The 23,936-nt window shown below is 40.2% G+C and overlaps 1 protein-coding gene across 4 annotated transcripts in view; it reads left to right on the top strand.

The window, feature by feature from the left end:
- KDM4C (lysine demethylase 4C) overlaps positions 1-23,936 on the top strand; it is a 459,581-nt gene that overhangs the window by 128,537 nt on the left and 307,108 nt on the right. Inside the window, exon 10 of one of the 4 annotated variants that reach the window (XM_019555114.1) lies at positions 5,979-6,203. The exons of the other annotated variants lie outside the window; for them this stretch is intronic. Coding sequence (XP_019410659.1) covers positions 5,979-6,020 — 42 coding nt within the window. The 3' untranslated portion in view covers positions 6,021-6,203. Of the gene's footprint in view, positions 1-5,978; positions 6,204-23,936 lie in introns of those variants that run through there. 4 annotated transcript variants of the gene reach the window in all.

Genomic DNA, 23,936 nt, shown 5'->3' with positions numbered 1-23,936 from the left:
GACAGACTCTCCCAGTAGAGATTTAACACTGGCATGTAGCCAATATTATGCACATTGCCTATGTAACCCTAGTTTGGTTGGCACCTGTCTTTCAGTGAGAAGGGCAAGCCATCTTTTGAACAAACAGAATATCAAAGTAGGTAGTTAGGAAGGCAGACAGCTAAGAAAAATCTTGTATGCGCATCAATTTTTATGATTGTAAGGCAGTTCAGTACAGGATTTTAAGCAGGAGTTTGAAATAATTGCTTTAAGTTGTTTTTTTTTTTTTATTCGATTGCTAACAGTTAAGGCAATGGCAGCAATTATTCCTTTATTTAATCCAGGATTAGAATTGAAAATGAAATTATCTTCCAAAATACAGCTTCTGGCCATGCTTGCATGCTTGAGCTTCAATCCTGCAAACATATATGCACATGGTCTGCTTTACTTGCCCAGAGTGAGCCTGCTTATTTGCATAAAGTTACACATCTGTTTTCAGGATAAGGACGTTGGCCTAATTCTGTTGCTGGACAAAATGTAAAGTATACTATGATCTAATTGTCAAAGATCGTCATTATGGGGAAGACTAATACGTCTTCACAAAAGTAGATGTATTTTTGCGTAATGTAATTAAAGAAGAGTGATACGGTTTCCTTACAATTGGAGTATATTGTGACAACTGTGAATAAGCAGAAGTGATAGAATCTAATTTTTCTTAGGTGTTTCTAAGTGATGTTGTAGAAGTTTCATTTATCAATATAACAAATGTACTGAGCTGACGGACTTTGTACAAAACTAACAGACTTTCAGGAGCTGTTGTTTTATGGCAGTTCTAACCAAAGAATTAGCCTATTTTTTCTTACAATAAGTCAATAGTTTGCAATAAACTTGTCTTCTTAGAATACCATTTGTATGATGTTTTAAGAAAAATCAATGCAATTTTTTTTCCTATGCTCCTACAGCATGTAAAATGTAGTTATTCCTGAGTTCATTAAAGAAACTATTTTGAATGGCTGCTTATTAATACATTAATGTCACAGCCTGTAAAGAGAGATTATTTCTATTTCAGTGTGTTTTCAAGGAAGTCAGATTAGAACTAAGAAAATATCCTGTTTATAAATTTATTGGAACTCTGGAGAAGGAGATAGGAATGCAGTTATAGGCCTTATTCTGTGCCTTGTGGCAAAACTTGTGTTTAATATCAGCAAGCAACACTTTTGTGTCCAAAGAAGCAGCAAAATGTCCATCCCTACAAGTTTCTCCATGCTAATGACTTGATTAGATGTCTACCTATTTTGATGAATTAATGAAGACTTTGATTTTTTTAACTGTTGAGTGGGATTGGATATGATTTTCTATTAAAAAAGAAAAAAGCCTAACTAAAAAAAATAGAAATGTAATTTGTGGACCTGAACTGATCCCTGATTTGAGTCCTCAGCAGGTTCAGGCCTTTAGATACAAAGCAGAAAGCTTTGCCACTTGAGGTAAGGGAATAATTGTTAGCAGTAGTAGGCTGTCGGCCTCTATGTGGACTAATCACAAGAAGGAAATGGGACACGCATGCTTTGTCCCCATGAGTTTTACACAAATTTGTTGACAGCAACAGAATGTCATGACTCAGGACTCCGTGGCTAAAGGCACCCTTCAGAAAATGCCTGCTCTTAGTTTTCACTTGTTTTTTTGGAACAATAATAGAGCCATTCTTCGGCTGCAGAGAACTCAGATAACAATAGATCATAATGTTTTTGATTGATTCCTATTGAAGTCACTGGGTTTATCTTGTGAATCCTGCGTAGGTGTTTGCACACCTATCAGTGCTATTATTGCCTGGCACCCTTAAAGGGATCTCATGGTACTGTGAGTAGGAATCTGTGATCTACAGTACCTCTCTGTCTCTGCTGTTTCATTCCCTGCCCTACCTATTGTCTTTCCCCACTCCAGTCCTCTTCCACCACTTGATTGCTATTTAACCCTCCTTTGCCACAGTCTACCATGTCCATCTCTCCCCTCTCCTATTGCTTTTCTTCATCCTTTGACTCCTCCAGGTTCCTTTCTTTTTTCCTCTCTCTCTCTCTCTCTCCCCCCCTTTTCCTCAAACCCTTAGGCCGATTATGCATGTGACAGGAGTTTAGTCCCCTAAATTGAAATGGTGGTTTTTTAATTGCAGTGATTAAAAACCCACCATTTCAATTTAGGGGCCTGCCTGCCTCTCCCATGGCTGGGGGGTGAGCTGCCGGCAGGACAAGCGGCCCTGAGCTGTAGGAGGCCCCGGTTCTTCCCTCCATAGTGGCAGTGCCCCTGGGGCTGCCCAGGGGACACCACCCCTGTAGAGGGAAGGTCCAGGGCCCCTTGCAGAGCCCTGGACTGGTACTAGTAGAGCCAGTGACCCCTCCTGTACTGGAGAGCCAGTGACTCCTTAGTTTTGCGTTTATAATTTGTGCCAGAGCCATCTCACTGGCAGCCCATGCAATACATGCAGCTCACAAAGGGTTAACATGTAGCCTGCAGACTCCTGTCTTGCCATTGTTTCCCTCCTACTGTGGGTGGGATCTGGGTTTCTCTTCTCGCTTCTGCTTCCTGCCTTGCTCCTGGGGATGGCGGGGAGCCACAGTAGAAGGCGGGGAGGGATCAAAGAAGAATCTGACTGCCCATGTTCTGCATGCGGAAGTGGGGGAGGATGGGAGAAGAGCAAGAGTGCATGTGTGGTTGGGAGTCTAGCCAAACTGCTCGGGCTGCATGTGCCACTGGGAGCAGTGCCAAGCTGCACGCTTGGATGGGAATAGAGTGGAGCTGTCTGGGGTGTGCATGTGTGGTTGGAGCAGAGCCAGGGTTCTTGGGTTGCCTTTACTGCCTGGAGTAGAGCTGGACTGCATGTGGCAGCATGGGGAACTGCTTGCTTACATGGCTGAAGAGACTCCAGGGGGGCTTCCTCCCACAGGTTAAGGCTCATGCAGTGTGTAGCCCAGGGTCTGCAGCCTCCTACTGCCCAGAAGTTGAACATCCCTGGCTTGTGCAAGCATAGTCCCTCTCTCAGAGCAACTGATCTGCAGTCAATAAATAAGGAAACCAGTGAGAGAGACATCTGGGTTGGCTGGCCATGGGTTTTGATAGCTGAGATGGTCTTAAACTGTCTGAAATTTTACTGAATATGCTGCTAAGGAAGCAACTAGGTAATTTCTTATTCTCCATTTAGAAAAGTTAAACTTACATTAACTTATGTTGAAAGCTCACTTTTATGATGAGTACTGATCCTTCTCTATTTTTCCCCTTAAAGGGCCAAAAAAGTTGAGGTTGACATCAAAGAGCGAGCGTGACATGCACACAGTACATAAAGATCTGATAACCACTGTTTATGGTAACTAATCTTCCAGGACTATTAACTTGCTGTGCCTCCTATCACTGGGAAATCATAGAAGTAAAAATGAGGGTGAAGGCGAAAGAGGACTAAATGAGAGACCTGAAATAATGGTTTCTTATTCCAAAGGAAACATTTATAGTTCTACAGCCCACCAAAAAGGTTGAACTGGAATTGAAGTGAGAGGGGGGGAGAGAGAGAGAGAGACCCCCAAGAGTGTGGTGAGCTACAGTAATCCCCATCATATGCAGATTTATTTTCATACAAATATCATCTCTAAATTAGGGTTCATACATCTCCTAGTCTCCCGAAGAAACTGAATGGGGTTTGGATGGTTGGAGATTCCTTATTTTCAGATCAACCCAGTGCTACTTGGCTGAAGGATTCTAGTTGGCTCTTGTTTTAGTTATATAATTCATACTTGTTGAGCCAAAAGGGCCTTAGACACTTAAGGTAATTGATTTCAGTCAAAAGCTCAGGTTATATTATAGTAAATACATACATAAGGCACACTTGGCTGTCATAGACCATGCAGAAGGATATATTCCAGCTCCGATCCAAAGAATAAAACATTTTTAACCAAAAAGTATTACTTCACAATTTCTTTTCTACTTCTGTCCTGCTTTAGTTTTAAAATACCAGTAACAAACGCATCTTTGTAATGCTGAACCTAAATTATACAAAGGATTGTATATAAGGAATAGTCTATTGGTACTGCTTGAGTAATTCTGAAAAATAGAGCAGAATGTGTGATGCAAGATTTATAGAATTGGCATCGCTGAATACCAGTAATAATCAAGAAACCTTGTTGTAGATGTGCTTTCTCTTAAATCTAAGTCACTATACAACATACTAGTAGTTTTTTAAAGGAAGCCATGTAAAAGTGTTTTGAAATAACTTCATGGTGTGCAGCATAGCGGGTAAATTCCTTTACTAAGTTTGCCAAGTTGCCCATACCTTAGTACTATTTGCTTAGGTTCCTTTTTTATCCTTTGTCTTTATGCCTAAAGCATTAACCACTTCCAAATAGATTATTTTGAAATCAGTCACTTTTAATGCTCCATCATTCTTTGAGGCCATATTTAGCCACCTTCTGAGTAGCTCACAATATTGTTATTTAAGAAAGTAATGTATTTTTGAAGACTTTTTTTCATTAGGAGAATTAAAGTTCGTGCCTTATCTTAGCTGTCAAAAATATGTAAGCCCTGTGTTCAGTAATTCTGAAATGGAACTCTAGTTCGATACTATTCATGTTTTCAATAAAATATATTGTCTTTTTCTGTTGTGAAGAAAAGTATTTTAACTTACTGTCAATTTATAGGACAACACAAGTACTAAATCTTCAAATTAAATCTCTATTTAAGATGGTTCCCCTGTTTACAAGGAAGTTTCAGCTACTGAGCATCTTCATCAGAAATATTATAAGACATTCTTCAATAGAATATGAAAATGGTGTGCTTGCTGTCAGTAAAAGGATGCTCCAGGATAATGAAAGCAAGAGAAAGAGAAAAATAAACAGAATGCAGACAATAGGTCATAAATAAGGTTAAAAAAAAAAAGAGACAATTTAGAATAGAGGGGTTAATTTATTCAAAATCAAGGATGGTGAATGGGAATCTTCCCTGACAAGGGAAGTGTACTACAAAAAATACCAAAGCAAATGCTCCACTATTGGAGCAGCTGGCATATCACAAGAGACTAAAAACACTAGGACTCTTTAGTTTGGAAAGAAGGCTGAGGGAGGATGATACAGGTCTAGAAAATCATCAAGGGTGTGGACCAAGTAAACAAGGACCTGTTTCACCAGGTCCCAGAACAACAGAACTAGGAAATTAATAGCTGACAGGTTGAAATTAATAGCTGACAGGTTTAAAACTAGGAAGAGAAAGTACTTTTTATGCATCATTAAGTTGCGGTATTCATTGCCATAGGAGGTGGTGGAGGCAGGTAGCATAGTGAGGCTCAAAAAGGGACTGGATGAATTAATGCTGGGGTTTTCAGCCTTTTTGGATCAGTGTACCCCCAGCGGGTGGATGTGGAGCTGTGTACCCCTGGCAGCCAGATGCGGGGTGGGGGGACAGGGTGATGGTGTGCAGCCGGATGTGAAGCAGATGTGGGGGAGAGGGGCACAGCCAAATGTGGAGCAGCCACAGCCACCATGTGTGAGCTTCCCCGGTGTCTGGCTGGGCGGGCAGTGCTTGTACGGCAGTGCGGGATGGTATGTGGTGGTGCTCTGTCCCCATCTGCCCGTGCATATCCCCTAGGGCCTTCTCAAGTACCCCCAGGGGTATGCCTGATCAATTAAAAATATTTCATGAACTTTATTGGATTTCTATCTATTTGAATAGTTGGGCTTGAGACATCAGTAGCTACTGGAGTGTTCGGAAGATTTATGTTTGGGAGTCCCTGAATATAAAACATTTTGGTAAAAATCTTCACAGATGCTTGAGGAAAAACATAACCCAGTATGTATCTACAAATCAAAAGGGTTTTGCTATTTAGAGACGATTTCAGAAACAACTTGGCTAAATGGATTAAAAAAAACATGCATAACTAAATTAGGCTGTATACAAATAAGGGCAAACTACTTATATAAACTTTTAAACTGATTTCCTAGTATGTTTTTTTTTGTTGTGTACACTAGGTCTTTAACCAGACTCTACTGCATATTTTTGAAGATGTCTAGCATATGGAATTCCATGTGATTTGAAGGGAATCCTTTTCATATCTTCTGTCTGCTAAGAGAGTTTTTCAGACGCATTGGAGGCACAATAATGTACTATAAAGGAATTTATTACTGAAACACTAATGATAGTATCATGTGAAAAAGATGTAAAGTAATAAGATTAATAAAGTAATAAGTATATGATTTTTATAATATATGTATGTGTGTATTTATATGGGTGTGTATATATATGTATGTATATATGTGTACTAGCCAATTCCCCATCAAGAATGGGTAAGGATTACAGGATCTGGCCCTTATATAGTGTGGCTGACCAGATTGATCATTTGGTGGGGTTTTGTCCTTGAAATAGTGCTCTCAGATTAATTGAGGAGAGTTGCATGTACCATTCTCTACTCACAGGGGGGTTTCTAAATCTTTTTTTTTTTTAAGCATGATGCAGCAATCAATGCTGCTCTTTGCATGCTCTGTTAGCCTACACACATTTGTGTGTGTGTGTGCATGTGTGTGTGGGATGAGAGAGCATGCACAGGGATTGGATTTGAGTGATAGTCCTAGACAAATAGGGCCGGAAGAGACCTCCACTGGTCATCTAGTCCAACCCCATGCGAGGCAGGATCATCCCTATTCAAACCAACCAATGCAACCATAATCTAAACTCTATATAAGACTACCTTCAACCCTAATACAACATAGACCTAGCACCCTGACCTGTCACAAGTAAAGCAGGAGAAACCACAGCAGCCAGTGTCCTGCTTCTATAAAAAGTTGTCAATATACATGTGCTCAAGAGGTCTCAGGTAGAGGGCCGTGATCGACCTGACCTTCAATAAAGGGGCAAAACTCGGTAGCCAGGAACTATCAGCTTTGCTCCTAGCAGGACAATTGACAGTTTTTGTACATTTCACATTGGAAGAAAACCTCCTATTCATATTGGCTTATCTTTCTTCTTTTGGGCAGTTCAGGTTTTTGTCCGTCTTTGCTCTGGACCAATCCAGTTACCATTTGAAGAGAGCTGATAGTTATACAAAACTTACCAGATTCAAACTGTTTAACTTGTATCTTGACATCCATTTGAGATTTGGTTTGCCTTGTGCTTCTAATATTAGCACCATCTTCTTTACAGTTAGGGTTCCTAAAGTCTGAAGTACAACCTCTGCAGTAGCCCTCTGCTTTGAAAATGCCATATTAGGCTGAAGTATGACTCTATAGAAGCCGATTATTTCCCAAAGCATTTTTGGCTGTAGAAGTTGTTCTCTGTGGTATTCAAAGCTGAGAGCATGGTGAAGAGAAACCATGCAGGTTTTGAACCCTGCAGGTTTATAAGTCTGTGACCAGAAACTGGCAAACTAGATGCAGACCAGAAAGTTTATAGGATATACTTGCTGGATATCTGAATACATGCAGTTTTGAAAAGGTGATATATACTTTATATAGTTTTGGCCTTTATAAAGTATTTCAGGACATTCTGGATTAGTTTGCTCAGTCTGTCTGTTACCAGTTAGTTTGTCTTGATTTACATAATAATTGTATGTTATACTTTTTCCAGTTTTTCTTTATAAGGTCCTTAAATGTCTCAGGGAAAATACTAACATTTCATTTTCTTCTTTAGAAATTCAACAGTATTGTGCCATTTATCACCAGAATTCTTTATAATCTGTTTAGTGAAACCTGAATGCTGTATATGTGTAACAATGCTTAGGAGTAGGAGTGTACACACAGGAATGGGAGGAAGAGAAGAAAGGCTGTGAGCCATTCATCAATAGTAACCTATCTATAAAGGGAAACCATGACACCATTTGAAAGCAGGACAAATTCGGAGTTTCTGTGTTTGAGCTCTAAATCCAGAGCGTCTTGCAAAGAAGGCAGAAAATGACATTGTTATCTTGTAAGGGAGTTTGTTTGTGGAAGTTCTAAATCAGTGTTTCTGCTTAAGATGTAATACTGTGATTGACGTGATTGGTATATATGCCAGGAAGAGACCAATTTTATATTCAGAAACAGTGAAAACTTAGCACTGGATTTATTTGAAAATCTGAGAAAATGGTAATGCGCCAAGTCCATACATTGAGGTTCCTGGCAGAAGTATATTTAGTTGTAATAGTAAAGTGCTAACAGCAGAATGGGCAGATGGATTCCTTTTACATATTTCCCTTGATCCCTCACATTCATTCAATCTTAGAGCTCCTGTTTTTGTTAGACTTAAGCATAAAGAGAGGGAAGCCAATTTTTGACATTCATCAGTTCTGTCTGGCCAGATTGCTGAGAGGAGGAATCTAAGGAGTTGTTGCTTATCTCTACCAAAACATTCTGTAGCACTTGGTTTTCTGCAAAGAAAGATACCACCACACCATATGCTGCAGCAGAGGGCCAAATTTGCAAACTTTTGAAGAGAAATCCATGAGACACATCTATATGGCACGTGTAGATTCTTCTTCTTCTTTTAAGAATACCTCCTGTCTAATGTATCAAGCTGATGAACTGTGGGGGGAAAGAAAAGCACATGTTCAGCAGTTTTGACCTTGCCACTGGTATATATTAGAATCTAAAAAAACATTTTTAGGATGATGGCAAGAAATTGTGCTGAAACTGGCATAACTTGTAGTATTACGTTAGGGTTCCTTTCCAAAGGGATCCTTTGCTCATTCTCTGTACACCTTATTTTTCTTCAGGTATTCCCGTTCAGGGTTTTTTTTTTTTTTTTCATTCAGTTATTTTGTCCTTAAACAACAACAACAAATTCCACCAAATCTTATGTATGATACAAGCACTGGTGATTATGAAAAGTGATAAAAATGTTCTCATTCAACGTACCAAGAGATGAATTTTCTTGAAGGCACATGCATTTATCTGAGAATTTTTCATTGTCATAGCTCCTTTTTGTATGAACCAGGAGAAGAATGGGTACCTGGGGTCCATATGTGCTGTGGGGGCATCTCTCTCACTCTTTGTCATTGTAGATGGTCTGAAGCAGGCATGTGCTCCTTACCCACCCCTTTCCTATGTTTGTGGGTTGCCTGATGACTGATAGTCTTGTAACTAACCCTTTCAAGCTGCTGCAGGAATCTGCTCCTTGGTATTCCTGTGTGTACCAGTTTTGTCCCGTGTCTGTCCAAATGTCAGGCTTTGAGTTTGATTTGTATTTGGATGATTAATTTGAGGTCTTCTTTTGTTGGGGCTGTGGATTTTCTTTCATTTTAAGCAGGTCACTAGTTTGATTTGGTCCGATTCGGTGGCCAAATCTCCAAATCCAGATTGAATCAGAGGACGCTTTAATCTTGCCAAACCTATTCGGAGAGATTTGGAAAGATTTGGTGATTCAGACATAGAGAGCTTTACATGTTTTTTCTACATACTTCTAGGTAGCAGGCGCTCATGAATGCTGTGATGCTGGGGCACATGGAGTGTCCCACAGAAGCATGGGGGGGGGGGCTCCCCAATATGCTCAGCAGCAGACCCAGAAGTGGACCGGAAGTACAGGAGCTTGTTGGAGGGGCTTCTCCTTGGGTCCCCAGCTTGGAGGTTCGTGCCTCCTGGTTCTGGGGCACACCCCTAGCACTAGTGTGTATGGATGGAATATTTTTCTGTAGATTCATTAAGTTGGGGGGTGCCAACTTTTTTGGCAGGTGTCACAAGGTGAGCCTGGCACTATTTCTGAGTGTCACTCAAATTCTTCCCCTGCCTGATTTGTTTCTCAGCTTTCTGCTCCCTGTCTGGTCAGTTGCTCTGCTTTCTGCTCCTTGCACTGTGTTCCCTGTCCAGTTTGTTCATCTGCTTTCTACTCGGTGTTCTCTGTCCTTGTGTTCCCTTCCCAATCTGCCATATGTCAGACATAGGCTACCTGAGCCACTTGAGGTACACATCACAGGTTGGCCATTCCTGGGTAAAGCAATTGTGGGGCTTTTAAAATATGTATATATTTGGTGTCCTGGTTGGGGTTGTAATGATTTTTTTTGAATATTTATTGCCACCATGTACTGCTTGGCCAGTGTGGTTATGATTCCTTTATGAAAATGGTGAAGTACTTTTTGGATTTGTAGTTGGCTGGCATGGGGATGGAAGGTTTATAGGACAATTACATGCTAGACATTACTTGTTAGAAAAATGCTAGGGAAAGTTGGTTGGGAAGTAGTATGATTAGTTGTGATTCTATAATATAGTTTATAGAAGTTAAAGATGACTTCTCTGTTTTGGTATTGGGTGCCATGCAGTACTAAGCTGATTGATTGTCACTTGAAATGTTTCTTAAACTTGCTTTACTTCAATAATGTTTTCAGTGTTCACTTAAAGCATACTCATGTTTTCTGCATCCTATTTCCAGCAGTGTTGAGGCACCTCAGTTGAGCCTGGCATCTTGCTTGCATTTTAGTTTCCAGTGGTAGCTTATGACCATTGTGATGTGAAAGAATTTGGTGGACAGAGGCTGCTAACAAAAAGCAATTTGGAAAATGATATACTAGTTTTATAACTGTTTTTATCCCTTTGTGCATGCCATATATCCATCTGGACAACATGCAGTTTCTTCATTAGAGAAAAGTGATAGCTATTTCTGGGGGCGGAGGGGTGTTATGCGAAAGCAATTGAAAAAGGCCACCCAGCATTGTTTAAAGAAATTATACATTGTGCATTTCATACCAACAAGAATAAATAAAGAAGTATTTGCACTTTGGAAAATCTTTGCTTTTGCCAAGTCTGGAAAAATGTTTCTGTTCAAGAAAGAACGGCTCCATGATTTTTTGAGTTTGGCCAAGTCTAAACTTTTTTAGAATCAAAGGACCAGAAGGGACCTGTAAGATCATCAAGTCTGGTCCCCTGCCATGGGCAGCAGGTTATTGGGCTCAAAAGCTCAATGAAGTGCTTGTCCAGCCTCCTCCTGAACACTTCCAAGGATGGTGATTTGCACCACCCCTGCTGGGAGTATGTTCTAGGTTCTAGATACCCTTATGGAAAATAAGTTTTACCTAATGTCCAACCAAAATCTTTCCTCAGTTAGCTTGTGCCTGTTGCTCCTGGTCCTCCCTGGTCCTTGGCTTTCTGAAGAGTTGCTCCCCTAGATCTTAGTGTTCACACTTGACATATTTGTAGGTGGCTAGCAAGTCACCTCTGTTTTCTCTTGCTCAGACTGAACAAACCCAGTTCCCAGAGTCTCTACTTATAGGGCCCTGGTCATCTGGGTGGCCCTTCTCTGCACTCTTGAGCTTATCCACATCCTTCCTGAAGTGCGGTGCCCAGATCTGGACACAGTACTCTGGCTGTGCCCTCATCAACACTGAACAGAGGGGGAGGAGCATCTCTGGATTTGTTCACAACACATCGGCTGATACATGCCAGAGTCCTATTTGCCCTGCTAGTGACTTCATCGTATTGTTGGCTCACACTTATCTTCTGGTCGATTTGTCACCCCCAGGTCCATCAGATATAGTGCCAGCCAGTGGACCACCAACCATAGTATAGCTATGCTGAAGGTTCTTTCTACCTAGATGAAGTACCTGGTACTTGTCCCTGTTGAACCTCATGTGATTGTGTTCAGCCCATAGGACCAGTCTGTTAAGGTCATCTCGGATCCTTACCCTATCCTCAGTTGTGTCTGCATTTCCCCACAACTTGGTGTTGTCTGCAAACTTAATCATTGTGCTTTCCACCCTCTCATTCAAGTCATTGATAAAGATGTTGAAGAGCATGGGCCCAAGCACTGATACCTGGAGGACACCACTGGAGATGGCCCTCCAGGATGAGGCCATCCCATTGATTACAACTCTCTGGGATTGGTCTCTGAGCCAGTTGCCAACCCACCTCACTGTAAACTGGTCTCGTCCAGTAACCTCCAGCTTAATTGATAGGTTCTCATGGAAAATGTTATTGACAGCCTTGCTGAAGTCTAGGTAAATTATATCAACCTCATGTAACCTGATTAGTTACCTGGTCATAAAAGGACACCAGGTTTGTTAGGTGTGACCTGCCCTTGACAAATCTGTGGTGGTTGCTTCTTAATACCCTACCAGTTACAAGCTTGTGCTTGATGGCCTCCTTGACAATTTTTTCCAATTTTTTTCCCAGGACTGAGGTTAGACTGACTAGTCTGTAGTTTGCAGGCTCGTCCCTTTTCCCATTCTTGAAGATGGGTATCATGTTAGCCCTCTTCCAGTTCTTCAGGACCACTCCCGAGTTCCACAACTCTTCGAACAGCTTTGCCAGAGGCTCTCCTATGAGCTCAGCCAGTTCTTTCAGGACTGTCAAATGCAAGTCATCTGGCCCAGCAGACTTGAACATGTTCAGATGATCTAAGAGTAGCTTTACCTGTTCAGGACTGATTTTATGTGGGCAGTTGTCTTCCACGTAATCCCTGGGCTTCTGGACAGGTGAACAGCCCCATCTGATTTCAGGAACACTGGTGTGAAGTAAGCATATAGGAGTTCTGCCTTTTTGTGGGGATCAACTGTGGGCTGCCCCCCTCCCTCTGAATTCAGTATGGGTCCCTATGTACTTATAAAAGGACTTTTTGTTGTCCTTTATTTTGGATGCCAGCTTGATCTCCGTGTCTGCCTTGGCTTTCTGTGTCTCATACCTACAGACCCTTGCCATATGATTGTACTCCTCTCTGGATGCTGAACTGTTTTTCCATTGTGTATATGCTTCTTTTTAATTTTTCAAAAGTTCCCTGATGACTCTTGGCCCCTTTCCTGCTTTTTGACCATGTGGGAATGGCCTCTTTTTGGGCAGTGAGAATTGCCTCATTAAGGAAGCTCCACTGATCCTGAACTCTGAAGTCATCCAGCTGATGGTTGCAGATGGCCTTTCTAATTAGACTCATGAGCTTATCAAATTCTTCCATTCTGAAGTCTAGGACTTCTGTTCTACTGACTGAGTTCCCTGTCTTCCAGTGGATGGTGAACCTAATCTGGTTGTGGTTGCTGTTGCCCAGAGCACCTCCAATCTTCAGGCCACGTACCATGTCTTCCCCTTTGGTTATCACTAAGTCCAGAGTGGGTTTACCCCAGTTGGTCCTTCCACAGCCTGTGTCAAGAACGGGTTATTGATAGCTGCCAGGAAGTTGGTTGACCCGTTGGAGCTGGCTGAATGGTCTTCCCAACAGATGCTGGTAGTTGAAATCACCCATGGCAATCGGGTCTTTGGTGTAGGCTGCCTCCATCAGTTCCCTGGAGAATGCCTGATCGCTCTCCTATCTTGGTAGGGAGGGCTATAGTATACTCCTACCATCAGGTCCCCCTTTCCTGAGCCCCATTGTATCTTGACACAGCGGGTTTCGAGGGACCTCTCCCTACAATCAAATGTGACCTGCAGGGAGAGGTACTCCTCTTTCATATAGAGGGCCGCACCACCTCCCTTCTTCCCAACCCAATCCTTCCTATAGAGCCTATATCCTTTAATGTCCACTGCCTAGTTATATGTATCATCAGCCTAATGAGGTCAAATTCCTTGTCTATCAGAAGGAGTGCCAGTTCATCCTGTTTGTTGCCCATGATTCTGGTGTTCCCATAAAGACATCTGAGTTCACCCCTAATCATGTCAGGTTTTCTGTGTCACTTCATGCCTCAGGGCGTTAGTATTCCTCTGAATGTCGCCTACTTGGAAGTCCTCCCTTGGGTCATCTTGGCTAGAGGATTTGTGTACAGAAGTGAAATCTACCCTCCTTCCCCTGGACATGCCTAGTTTAAAGCCCTTGTCAGCCCTCCTTTTAATTGCATGCCTTTTGGATTTTCTAGCTTCAATTAGAATAGAAGATAGAAGTACCTTGAGAGAGATCATTCTTGTAGCATTGCTTACCAGGACAAAAGAATACCTTGTTTTTGTTTTTTTTTTTTTAACTGTTAGAGCTTTTTTTGTTGTTGTCACATTTATTTATTTCTTCCAAAATACTTAAGTTTAGCCCTACTTTTCACGGGTGCTGAGCACTCAATTCTGACTGAATTCATTGGGAGCTATTGTTATGTTTCTCCAAGGCAATTTGGAAATCAACGATTCCAGCCACAAGTTATGGTAAAGAGTGCTCATAAACTGGCAAGTACAGAATATATTGGAAATATAAAGTAAAACTATGTATCCATTCCCATTAGCATTTTCAGTGGAAAAATAACTTTAGGTTCACACAATGTACATTCAGCATATTCACATATTTCACAGCCGGGAGAGGTAGAATCTCAGAAAATCAGACCACCCGTTGTTAGTGATGTTGTAGTTGTGAGGGTTCAGGAATTATGAGAGAGGCAAGGATTGTTGTGGGTGATGTTTTTTATTGGACCAACTGTATGGCTGTGATAGACAAGTTTTCAAATGTAATGAATTCTTTATCAGGTCTGATGGAAGAAGCAGACATAGTGCTGATTAAAAACAGTGTGAAAGGCTGTGAGATTGAAGAAGACAGACATTTTAATCAGTTATTTTATCATCCATTTTAATTTGTTTTAGACATGCTAATTGCTGTACTGGTAATTAGTTGAAATGGACTTCTAAAGCTTGTGGTTTATTGAATAATACATGGAAGGGTTTATGTACCCCCTATGTTTTTGTAGACAGGTGAATATTTTCCCTGGGAGATTTTTCTGTCATATATGCACCAAAAACTACTTATCTCTGTATGTGGCAAGATGTAATAACTTCATTAGAACCACTCAGTGTCATGCCAGGTTGTGGGCAGCCAGGTCTGGGGGTCACTGAGGGATCGAAGTGCTGACGGGTCAGGAGGAGCAAGCAGAATCCAGGGCAAGCTGGGTCAGGAAGCCAGGAGGTGCATACAAGAGTGGGATCTGGAAACAAGTTGTCAGGACACCAGGAGATTAGGTAGAAAGCAGAGTCAGGGAGCAAGCTGAGTTGAGATACTGGGAGATCAAACAGAAAGCAGAATCAGAGCACAAGTCAAAGGGAACACCTAGGAACACAAAGGGAGCAGTCTGGGATCACATTGAGCCATGTTGCTCAAACACTTCCTGTTCTGGGTCAGCTGACCCTAGCCAGCCACTCCACTGCCAGGGAATGGACAGAAGGCTTGGCCCTGCTGGAGGTTTCAGAGCAGCTTTGACCAGTCTGGGTGGTCAGCTGTAGTGTGGCAGGCCATGGCTCCAGCTTCTAGGCCTGACATCCAGTCATTTTGGGGAACATGGTTCACAGTTAGTGGATGGGCTACAGAATCAGCATTGAAGGCAAACTGCATTGGACTTTTCCTTATGTGTTGTTGTTGATGGACGCCTGTATGCAACAGAATCAGAAATAATGTTACTAATATACATACAGTTACTTCACTTCAGAATGAAGTGAAATTATATTTCATTGCCATGCCATTTAGAATATTTGTTACAAAACATTTTGAGTTTGGAGAGTCTTAAATCCAAAGAGAACAAATTTAATGTAAACTCTTTAATTAAATCTTACTATATTTAAATAACATAATTTGTATTGATTATATTGCTACCGTGCAGTTGGATTTTTATTTTTAATTAGGATTTGATCATTTTATTTTACCTTCAGAGCTATTCAGAAGTGACTGTGGAGAGAATGCCTGTTAATTAAATTAGCATTTTCTGTACCATTATTAAAATAAAAATCAGACCATAATTTTATTTTATATTGGGAGTAGTATGGTAAATGTAGTAATAGTCTTTAGAAACCAGGCTGCATAGTTTTGACTGCATTAGAAGGCTCGCTGGAGTAGGTCCTTCTTATGCTTGTCTTACGATGGAAGGCCATGCTGGGTGCCCAGAATTTATAAAATGGACAATTCCTGTAGTACAAGGTAATCCTGATCTTTCCTCCCCTCTCTTCCAGAGAGTCTGTGCATTGATTCTTTGAGGAACCAAGTGCAGCCTCAAATTTGGATGTCCTCATATGACTTCCTCTGGAAGTAGCCAGCTCTGGTACTATATAGTAGTATGTTTATTTATTTATTTGATTTCTATGCTGCCCTCCCCAAAAAAGCTGAGGTGGCTTACGGTAGCAAAGTCTAAAGCTGTTACAGTAAAATGGTAAAGCAATAAAAAAACAGTTCCCCAAAGCACACCCAGAGCTTAACCCCATCTACTAAAAGCCTGTCCTAATTAAAAAGTTTTACACTGCTTCTGAAAGATGGCTAAGTTTGGGCTCTGGCTGGCCTCAAGGGGGAGTTCCAGAAGTAAGGAGCAATAACTGAAAATGACTTCCCACATGTTTTGCCAAGCGAACTTGGTGCAGGTGGTTTTTCTTGGCTTACCTTGGGGCTTAAGAGAGGAGGAGGTTCGTTTGGTTCCTTGGGCCATATAGGACTTTATAGGTCAAGACCAGAATCTTGAATTGCACCTGGAAAGCTACAGGAAACCAGTGCAGACTGCAGAGCTGGAGTAATGTGCTGCTGGTAATCCACCTCTGTCAGTAGGTAGACCACCACATTTTGCACTTGTTGCAACTTCTAAATTTCCAGGATGAAATAATTGTCCAAGAGTGTGGCTCGACAATTAGCTAAGCAAGTTTGAAATGATCAGCCAGGAACCTCATGGCGGCTTCTACCTTAGTATGTTGTCTCCAAGGTGACGGTATTAGCCAGTGCATGTGCAGAAGCCTGTGATTTGTTGCTTTACCACCAATGTAGAAATGCTGAAAAATTGGTCAACCAATTGTCCATTTTTTCTACCTGGGTTCTACTATTACCAGCACTGTAGATCTGGGGGCTGAGCTCTCTAGTAGAATTGGCAAAGCAGCCAGGAACTTTGTTTTTTTTGCAAGACAGAGCCTGGAACAATAAAAAACTGTCAACTAAAGAGAAAAATCCGTATTTATGAGACATGTTTTATCTACTCTTCTATATGGCTCAGAAATGTGGATGACCTGTGCCAAAAAATATCAAAAGACTAAACAGCTTTCATATCAGATGTCTGCATAAAACTCTTCAAATGAGATGGCAAGACAGGGTGATAACTGTAGAAGTGCTAAATCATGCTGGTATGTTATCTATGGGAAAGTTGATTAGTAAGACCAGACTCATGTGGCTTGGTCACGTCAAGCAAATGCCGGATCACAGGATCCAAAAGAATGTGCTGTACTCTGAAGCTCGTGAAGGGTCTAGGAATAGAGGCAAGCCACTCCCCAGGTTTTGGGATGCTTGCAGAGATGATTTAGCATCCTTTGCAATCTTTGTAGATTATTGGGAAAGAAGTGCAAAATGCTGCTCTTGCTGGCGGAGTCAGCTTGCAGCTAGAGTGAGATACCACAAGGTGGACTGGATCATGTTTTGTGATGACTGGCATCAGAGGAGGAAATAATCTGTTGCTCAGATTCAGAGCATTGCTAGTGCATGGGTGTGCCCTACCCATGGGCGGGACTATCACATGTGCATTGGACTCAACGGCCAACAGAAAACACCATGCTCTGTAAAGAATGGCAGTGCCAATTGAGAAATGCTGATCCAATGAAGGCTCCTTTTATTTCTGAAATTCTCTTATATCAGAAATACAGGATAGTTCAACATATTGAGTAATGAAACCCATGCTTTTTTAAGTGTCCTTCCTCTTGTCTTTGGCCTTTTTACTTGTTACATGCCTCTGCATGGATGCATAGTTCACAGGTGTGTTTGTGGCTTGTAATCAAATCATTACATTCGTCAGCCATGCAGAATAGGTTTTTCAGTTCTCTGCTATTATGAAACTTCATTGGCTGTATGAATAGAATAGAAGGTTGAAGGCAAAAAAAAAATATTTCTTTAGAAAAGTGGGCTCTGTGTCAGAGCACCCCATGCATACTTTTTCCCCTGACTTTAGTCTGCTTGGGTCCATGAGCTTTTGAACATATCCAGGTCTTCAGTGTTTAATCCAAGTCATATACACAACACCAGCGGGAGAGCAGGAGTGATGATATTTACCCTGTTCCCCTTCCTGTTTTGATCATCTTTAACCCTAGCATAAGAAGGCCTGATGTATATTGTGCAGGAGCTTTATACTACCATCTGTTAACATAGTGTTTGAGTTCTTTTCCTAAATAAAAAGATATCATTACAGATATTTGGTTCAAATGCTTGGTACAGATGATTTGGCCCTCATCTAGATGGATCCAGTTTTGGAACAAAGTATTGTAGCAGGCATTGTGTTGTTAAGATGTTATTTTTATTGGCTTTACTACAATGCATTTAAGCTCAGTTATAAAAAACATTAACATAAATAAAGCTAAATTACCATACAGTTGTCAAAATAAATGAGCAAAGTACTTGTGATGCATTAATCTTGCTTATTTGCAACGTTTGTTCACTTATTCATTAATGCCTCAAAATGAAATAATTCACAATAGGTCTCCCAGTTGTTAGCATGAATTATTGATGATCTGATGTATTTTTTTCATTGTATTTATCCATGGTGACAGTAACCATGCTACTACTCCATGAAAGAAAGAAATATATAACTTACATGCGTTAAACAATTTAAAAAGCTTTTAAGAGTACTTAATTGTTTTTAATTCTGAAAGAGCCTGGTTTTTTTTTTTCATTAATCATTTGCATGTTTTCATATTACCTATGTAGTTATAATGCAGACAGAAAATATAGAGCAAAGGTGGTTCCTCTTTGCCTCCATTTGCCACTTCTGAAACTGTTAAATGGATTGAAGGCCAAATTGTTTTTTAAATGTTCAGTTTGGCCCCAGGTTATATAATTTCTGTCAGATACTATTCCCAAACAAATTGTTACAGCCAAGTTACAAATCTTTGAAAATAGAAGTTCGATGGAAAAACTGATAGAAAAATTAATAATTTCACTAAAACCAAAACAACTTCCATATTGGGTCAGACCAAGAATCTGTCTAAGCAAATATCATGTAGTGGCTGTTTTAAAGGAAGAATACAAGAAGCAGGATATCTGCAGAATGACCAGTGCCCCATCATGCCCTCCCAGTTACCACCAGACAAAGGTTTTAGAATGTTCTGAGGCAGCAGTTCTGTCTGATTGAGGTTTGTTGTCTCAGATTGACGGTTGCCTCCATGAATTTCATATCCTTAATTGCCCCTTTATTGTATTGTTGGCCTACACAAAATACTGTGGCACTAGTTAAGTTGGATACTGTGTAAAAAAACAAAACAAAAAACTTCCTTTTGCTTGTTTTAAACTTGTTGCCTAGTACTTTAATTAGGTATTCCCTAGCTCTTACATTATGAGGCAAAGTAAATAACAGTTCTGTATTCACTTCTTCCAGATGATTTATGTTTTTATATATTTCTATTATACTCATTTGTCTCTTTTCTGCAAAGAGTAACTTTGTCAGTCTCCTTGGATAGAATCATTTCATACCACTGATCACGTGTGCCTTTTCCTTAGTTTTTTGCCATTATATCATTTTGAGATTTGTTAATCCATAAAAAAAAAGTATTACATTTAAATTGGTTATAGCTAGGGACCACTCAATTCACAATTTTGTGGTTTTCATGGAAACTGAAATCTGCAATTGTCAGTGAAATCAACTTAAACATCTTAGTAAAAATGAAATCCTGGTGCTAGCTGCAGCCTTGTCCTGCCTCTCAGCCAGGGCCTCTCCACCAATCAATGGCAAAGGGTGGGGTTTCATGACGAGCAGCCAAGCAAATTAATTGTTAATGTTTTAATTTGTACAGTTATTCTAATTATATGTATGTTCAGCTAACTCTAATGCTAGGAATGGTTTGTATCAGCCTCGTGTTTGTACATACAGTGTTCCTTATCCTAGTTACTTGATAAATTTATAGCCACCAAAAATAAACAAACATGGCCCCTTTCATGTAATTTTTTTACATGACAATTTAAGTCTATATTTAGACTACTTGCTGAAGATGAATTGAATATTGGACTGATACTGGAAGGTTTTGACAAATGACATTAAAGAACAAAGAGCCTAAGGTCAGGCTGTTGCTTTCTCGAAAGTCTTTAGAGCATAAGGGAGTGGTTCTCAGTGGGGATACCACAATAGAGGTGGTGTCACTGGCAGCAGCAAGTTAAAACTGCCCCGTGTGTACTCCTGTTAGATTATGGCTGTAATGATCGTGAAGGAGGTTGGAGCTGAACTGTTTGTAACCCTCCCAGTCCGGCCCTCCTCCATGCTTCTGCTGGATACAATTCCACCCTCCTAGCTCTCTTGGAGGAGCGTAGTGGGGAGTAGATCAGGAGCTACATAGATGAAGCTGTCTGCTTTAGGCTGATTATAGCCCCAGTGTAGCAGGAGCATGAGCACATACCACAAACCTTCTAGGCTGGCTGTGCAGAAAGTGTGCAAGAACATTTTAACTGATACATAATAGTGTAATTTTGATTAAAAGTACACTAACTCCATAGTTTATTCCTCAGAATATCTACCCATCACCATAGTGATTATGCTGTGCAACTTGTTTAAATAATATTAATTTTCATCTAATAAATTCTTTTGGGGCAAATATCTTTGCAGGTATAACCACCTTTTCCAGTTTTATATAGACAGTAATCGGTATGACTTTTATCTCTAATTTTTGTAGAAGGGTAGCTGTAAAGAGCAGCAGTTCACACTGTAGACACTTAGCATGCTCAAGCATCTTGCTGTCATTTTTAAATATGACTGGATTATCAGGAATTAACAAGCGAGTTTCAGAGACTCCTGTTCATTGTTCTGACTGCTCACATTGGTTTGCCAAATATAGGGAAGAGCTGCTTCAAGTACAGGGCAGAACTATTTGGATCTTACTGTTTTGTAAAGGTCACCATTCAAGAAATTTCAGCAAAGTTTGCAGTAATGAAGGGAGAATAATGGAGATTGATTTATGACATAATTATAATTAGTTTAAATCAGCTAAGAATGCTGGGTGAAGTAGAGATGGAAGAAGTTCAGTAAGCGATTACTTAACTATTGAGAAAAGTGCATTCAAGACTCTTGAAGAGAATTTTCTTAATGCTTTGACTTATCATGTTTATTATAGACTAGCTAGGTGCCCTTTCTAAGAGGTGAAGTCCCTTTTTCTCCTCATCACTTCCATTGAGTCTCTCTTGGGACACTTATCAGCTTGGTTCTCTGATCTGTCATTTCTATATAAATGCTTGGAAATGTGTCTGTTTTGCTTGCAAATGCATATTTTTGGGTTGTCTGTCATGTTTCTGTAGCCATGAGGACCGCAGTCATCTTCCTAACCTCCACCTGCTCCTTCCCTGTCTTACTTCCACACTAAGGCATTCTCACTTGTTTGCTGAAGATATCTGCCAAAATTACTCCTTTCAAAACCTCCTTCCATTTCAAGCTCAGCCAGCGGAGAAGCTAGAACATTCATCTTCCTTTTTTGGTCTGAATGGCCTTGAAGTCATAGCCATCTGCCTCCAGAGGGGTACCCTAAGTACTTGGCCATAGACTGTTTCAGGGTGGGACCATTGAAGCTCTGGCACTTGCCAGAATTGAAAACTTCCAAGATTCATTACATTAGAGGGAGGGAGCTGGAGTAAGCGTGACTGAAGAGGGTGTTCACCTGTGTGGACACGAAACCTGGTTCCTGACTGGTACACTTTATACATAAGCAGTCCTGGGAGCAGGGACTAGAGCCCAGATTTCTTCCCTTCCCTCCAGGGCACATCCTGGAGTTTAGTGGGTTTTTTTAAAACCAAGAAATAAACTTCAGTAGGGGTATAGATTGCCTGCTTTCAAGACAACCTTGTTGCCACATGGTTAGGAAACCCTCCAGGAAGGTGGGAGGCATTGTTTGAAACCCTCAGATTAAGTAGGACCAAGAATAGCCTCTCTTACCTTTTGAGTGCTGCAACCAGTAGGCTAGTACATAAAAAGGAAATGCTATCATCACCTTTTTCTTCTAGTTGTGTTGGAATGAAAGTGGCCTTTGCCATCATGTTTTGTATGTAGCTCAATGTTGTTAAATGTGTTTTGGGTGTGCTCTGACCATGCCTACCAGATCAGATAGGAGAAGAATGCCTAATTTGTGGATCCTGGCTGTGCTTAGGTAAGTGATATCTTGGCAGGGCTGAGCACTCAGAAACTAAGAGGCAGTTGTGGGGATGCACAGAAGCAAAATTTGAGGCACCTAGGACATTTTACTGACAAAACTTGGATGCCTGCAGAGGTTAGACACTTACGGCATTATATAGGGATTTAGAGTATTACATGTTTAGACTTAAATGCACATTCCATCTGAGTTTAGATAAGGTGCTTGAGTGCTTTTGTGCTTCTGGGCCTTTATTTTTACTGTTGTTTTCCTCTTCTGACCCTAGTTTTATGAGAGAGCTGTGAAGTAAATGCTTCTTAAAGTTGGTCTCAGGTGGTTATTGTTCCGACATGTACAAGTGTAGCCAAAAAACTACTCACTGCCGTGGCATCTGAGTGCTTTGTATGAATGATAATACTCAGAAATATCAAAATAAAGTATTATTATTACTGTTATTTTATTTTCCCCATAAATGTGTTTGGTTCATCTTAGAAACCTCTGGAAACCCATCAGTAGTAGTTGCACTGAAAAACTTACAGTCCAGATGATGAAATTGACAAATAAATAGGGACAAAAACAGCAGCAATGGGAAGGAAGGGGTAAGGAAAGGCATGGGTTATGGAAATATAATTATGGACTTGTTCAACTGAGGCAAGCATGAATCTTGACGTCTGTAAAATAGTTTTAAGTTAAAGTGTGGTGGTAGCCATTGTTTGTGAAAGACATTGTAAAAGCAAGCTTTTAAGAGTGATTTGAAAGGTAAAATTACACAGGGTGTGAGGATGTGCTCGTGTTCAGAAGGACATAACAGACATGAGGAGAGCAGGGAAGAGAAACACCAATGATTTTTGAAGGAGAATATAACAGAAGGGGCATTGAGATAGTTTCCTTGTGGCCCAGAAAATATTAGGTCAAATTTGTTAACAAGAGGCTATGTGATGTAGGATCTGTGGAGAGGCAAGATTCTGTCCATGTGCATCTGGTTACAGAGTCAGGGATTTAACTAGTTCTTATCCAATTATTATCTATTTAAGATAAAAAGGAGGAAGATTTTTTGGGGGGAGGAGGGATACATTTAACCCATAAAGCATGAATAAAGAACTGAAAAGTTAGCCAAATTGCTGCTACTTATGTTTTCGTTTATTCATGGGGACTAAGCACTGTATGAGCAGTAACTACATATACATTCTAAACATGACAACTTAATTATAATTCCAGGCAGTTTTCCCATATAACAAATCTTGTTAATTGTTAGGAATTCCCTTAAAAGAGGAGCACTGACAGGCCACAAATAAAGAAATAAAATAAAGTATGCTTCTACACCTGTAAATCTCACTTTCTTCTTTTTATATCAACTCCAATCTTGATGTATAGGTTTGTTACTTCTAGTTTAAAGACTAAATAGTGTAGTTTAATGTATTCACCAAGACATGTGAATTAATTGCCTTCTGCTATTTTTAAAAGAAAGACAAGGCGATGACTTTTAATCTAATCTCCTAATTCGTTCTTTCCTTCTGAAAGTTTTGGTTAATTTGAATTGCGTAGATTTTATTACAAACAAAAGCTACTTTAATATCTTCATTTTAAATTCAAGTCAGATAAAGAACTTGCATACTTTAACAGGCTTGAACAAAATTAAAATCACTATACTAAATGATCATCATCTTTAGCTTGCTGATGTTGGTAGCAGTAATTTTTAAATTAAAATGAAGAAAGTAAAAATTTGTATTTATATTAAGTCAGAAATTGTTACAATTAGAACACCCTGTAGGCACAACTTCTTTGTATCTGTTAGTTTAAATCATACCATTTGTAGCTAAAGAGTACTACAAAAAATGCTGCTTTCAAAAACCAAAGATTATAAACATTTGAACTCGTAAAGTTTGTCTGGATCAATGGAGGCAATATGCTACTTTTTTTTAGGCAGCATTAATATTTTCTCTGTTGTAGGAGATGCCTAAAATTAATGTGTATCAAGGCCCTTAGTCTACACTAGTAGATCTCAACCTTTTAGACTTAAGTCCCCCC

Source organism: Crocodylus porosus, unplaced genomic scaffold, assembly GCF_001723895.1.
Source record: "Crocodylus porosus isolate Cpor-Errol unplaced genomic scaffold, CroPor_comp1, whole genome shotgun sequence".
Classification (NCBI taxonomy): domain Eukaryota; kingdom Metazoa; phylum Chordata; order Crocodylia; family Crocodylidae; genus Crocodylus; species Crocodylus porosus.
Note: the sequence above shows the minus strand (reverse complement) of the source record. Positions and strands in the feature narration are given on the sequence as shown.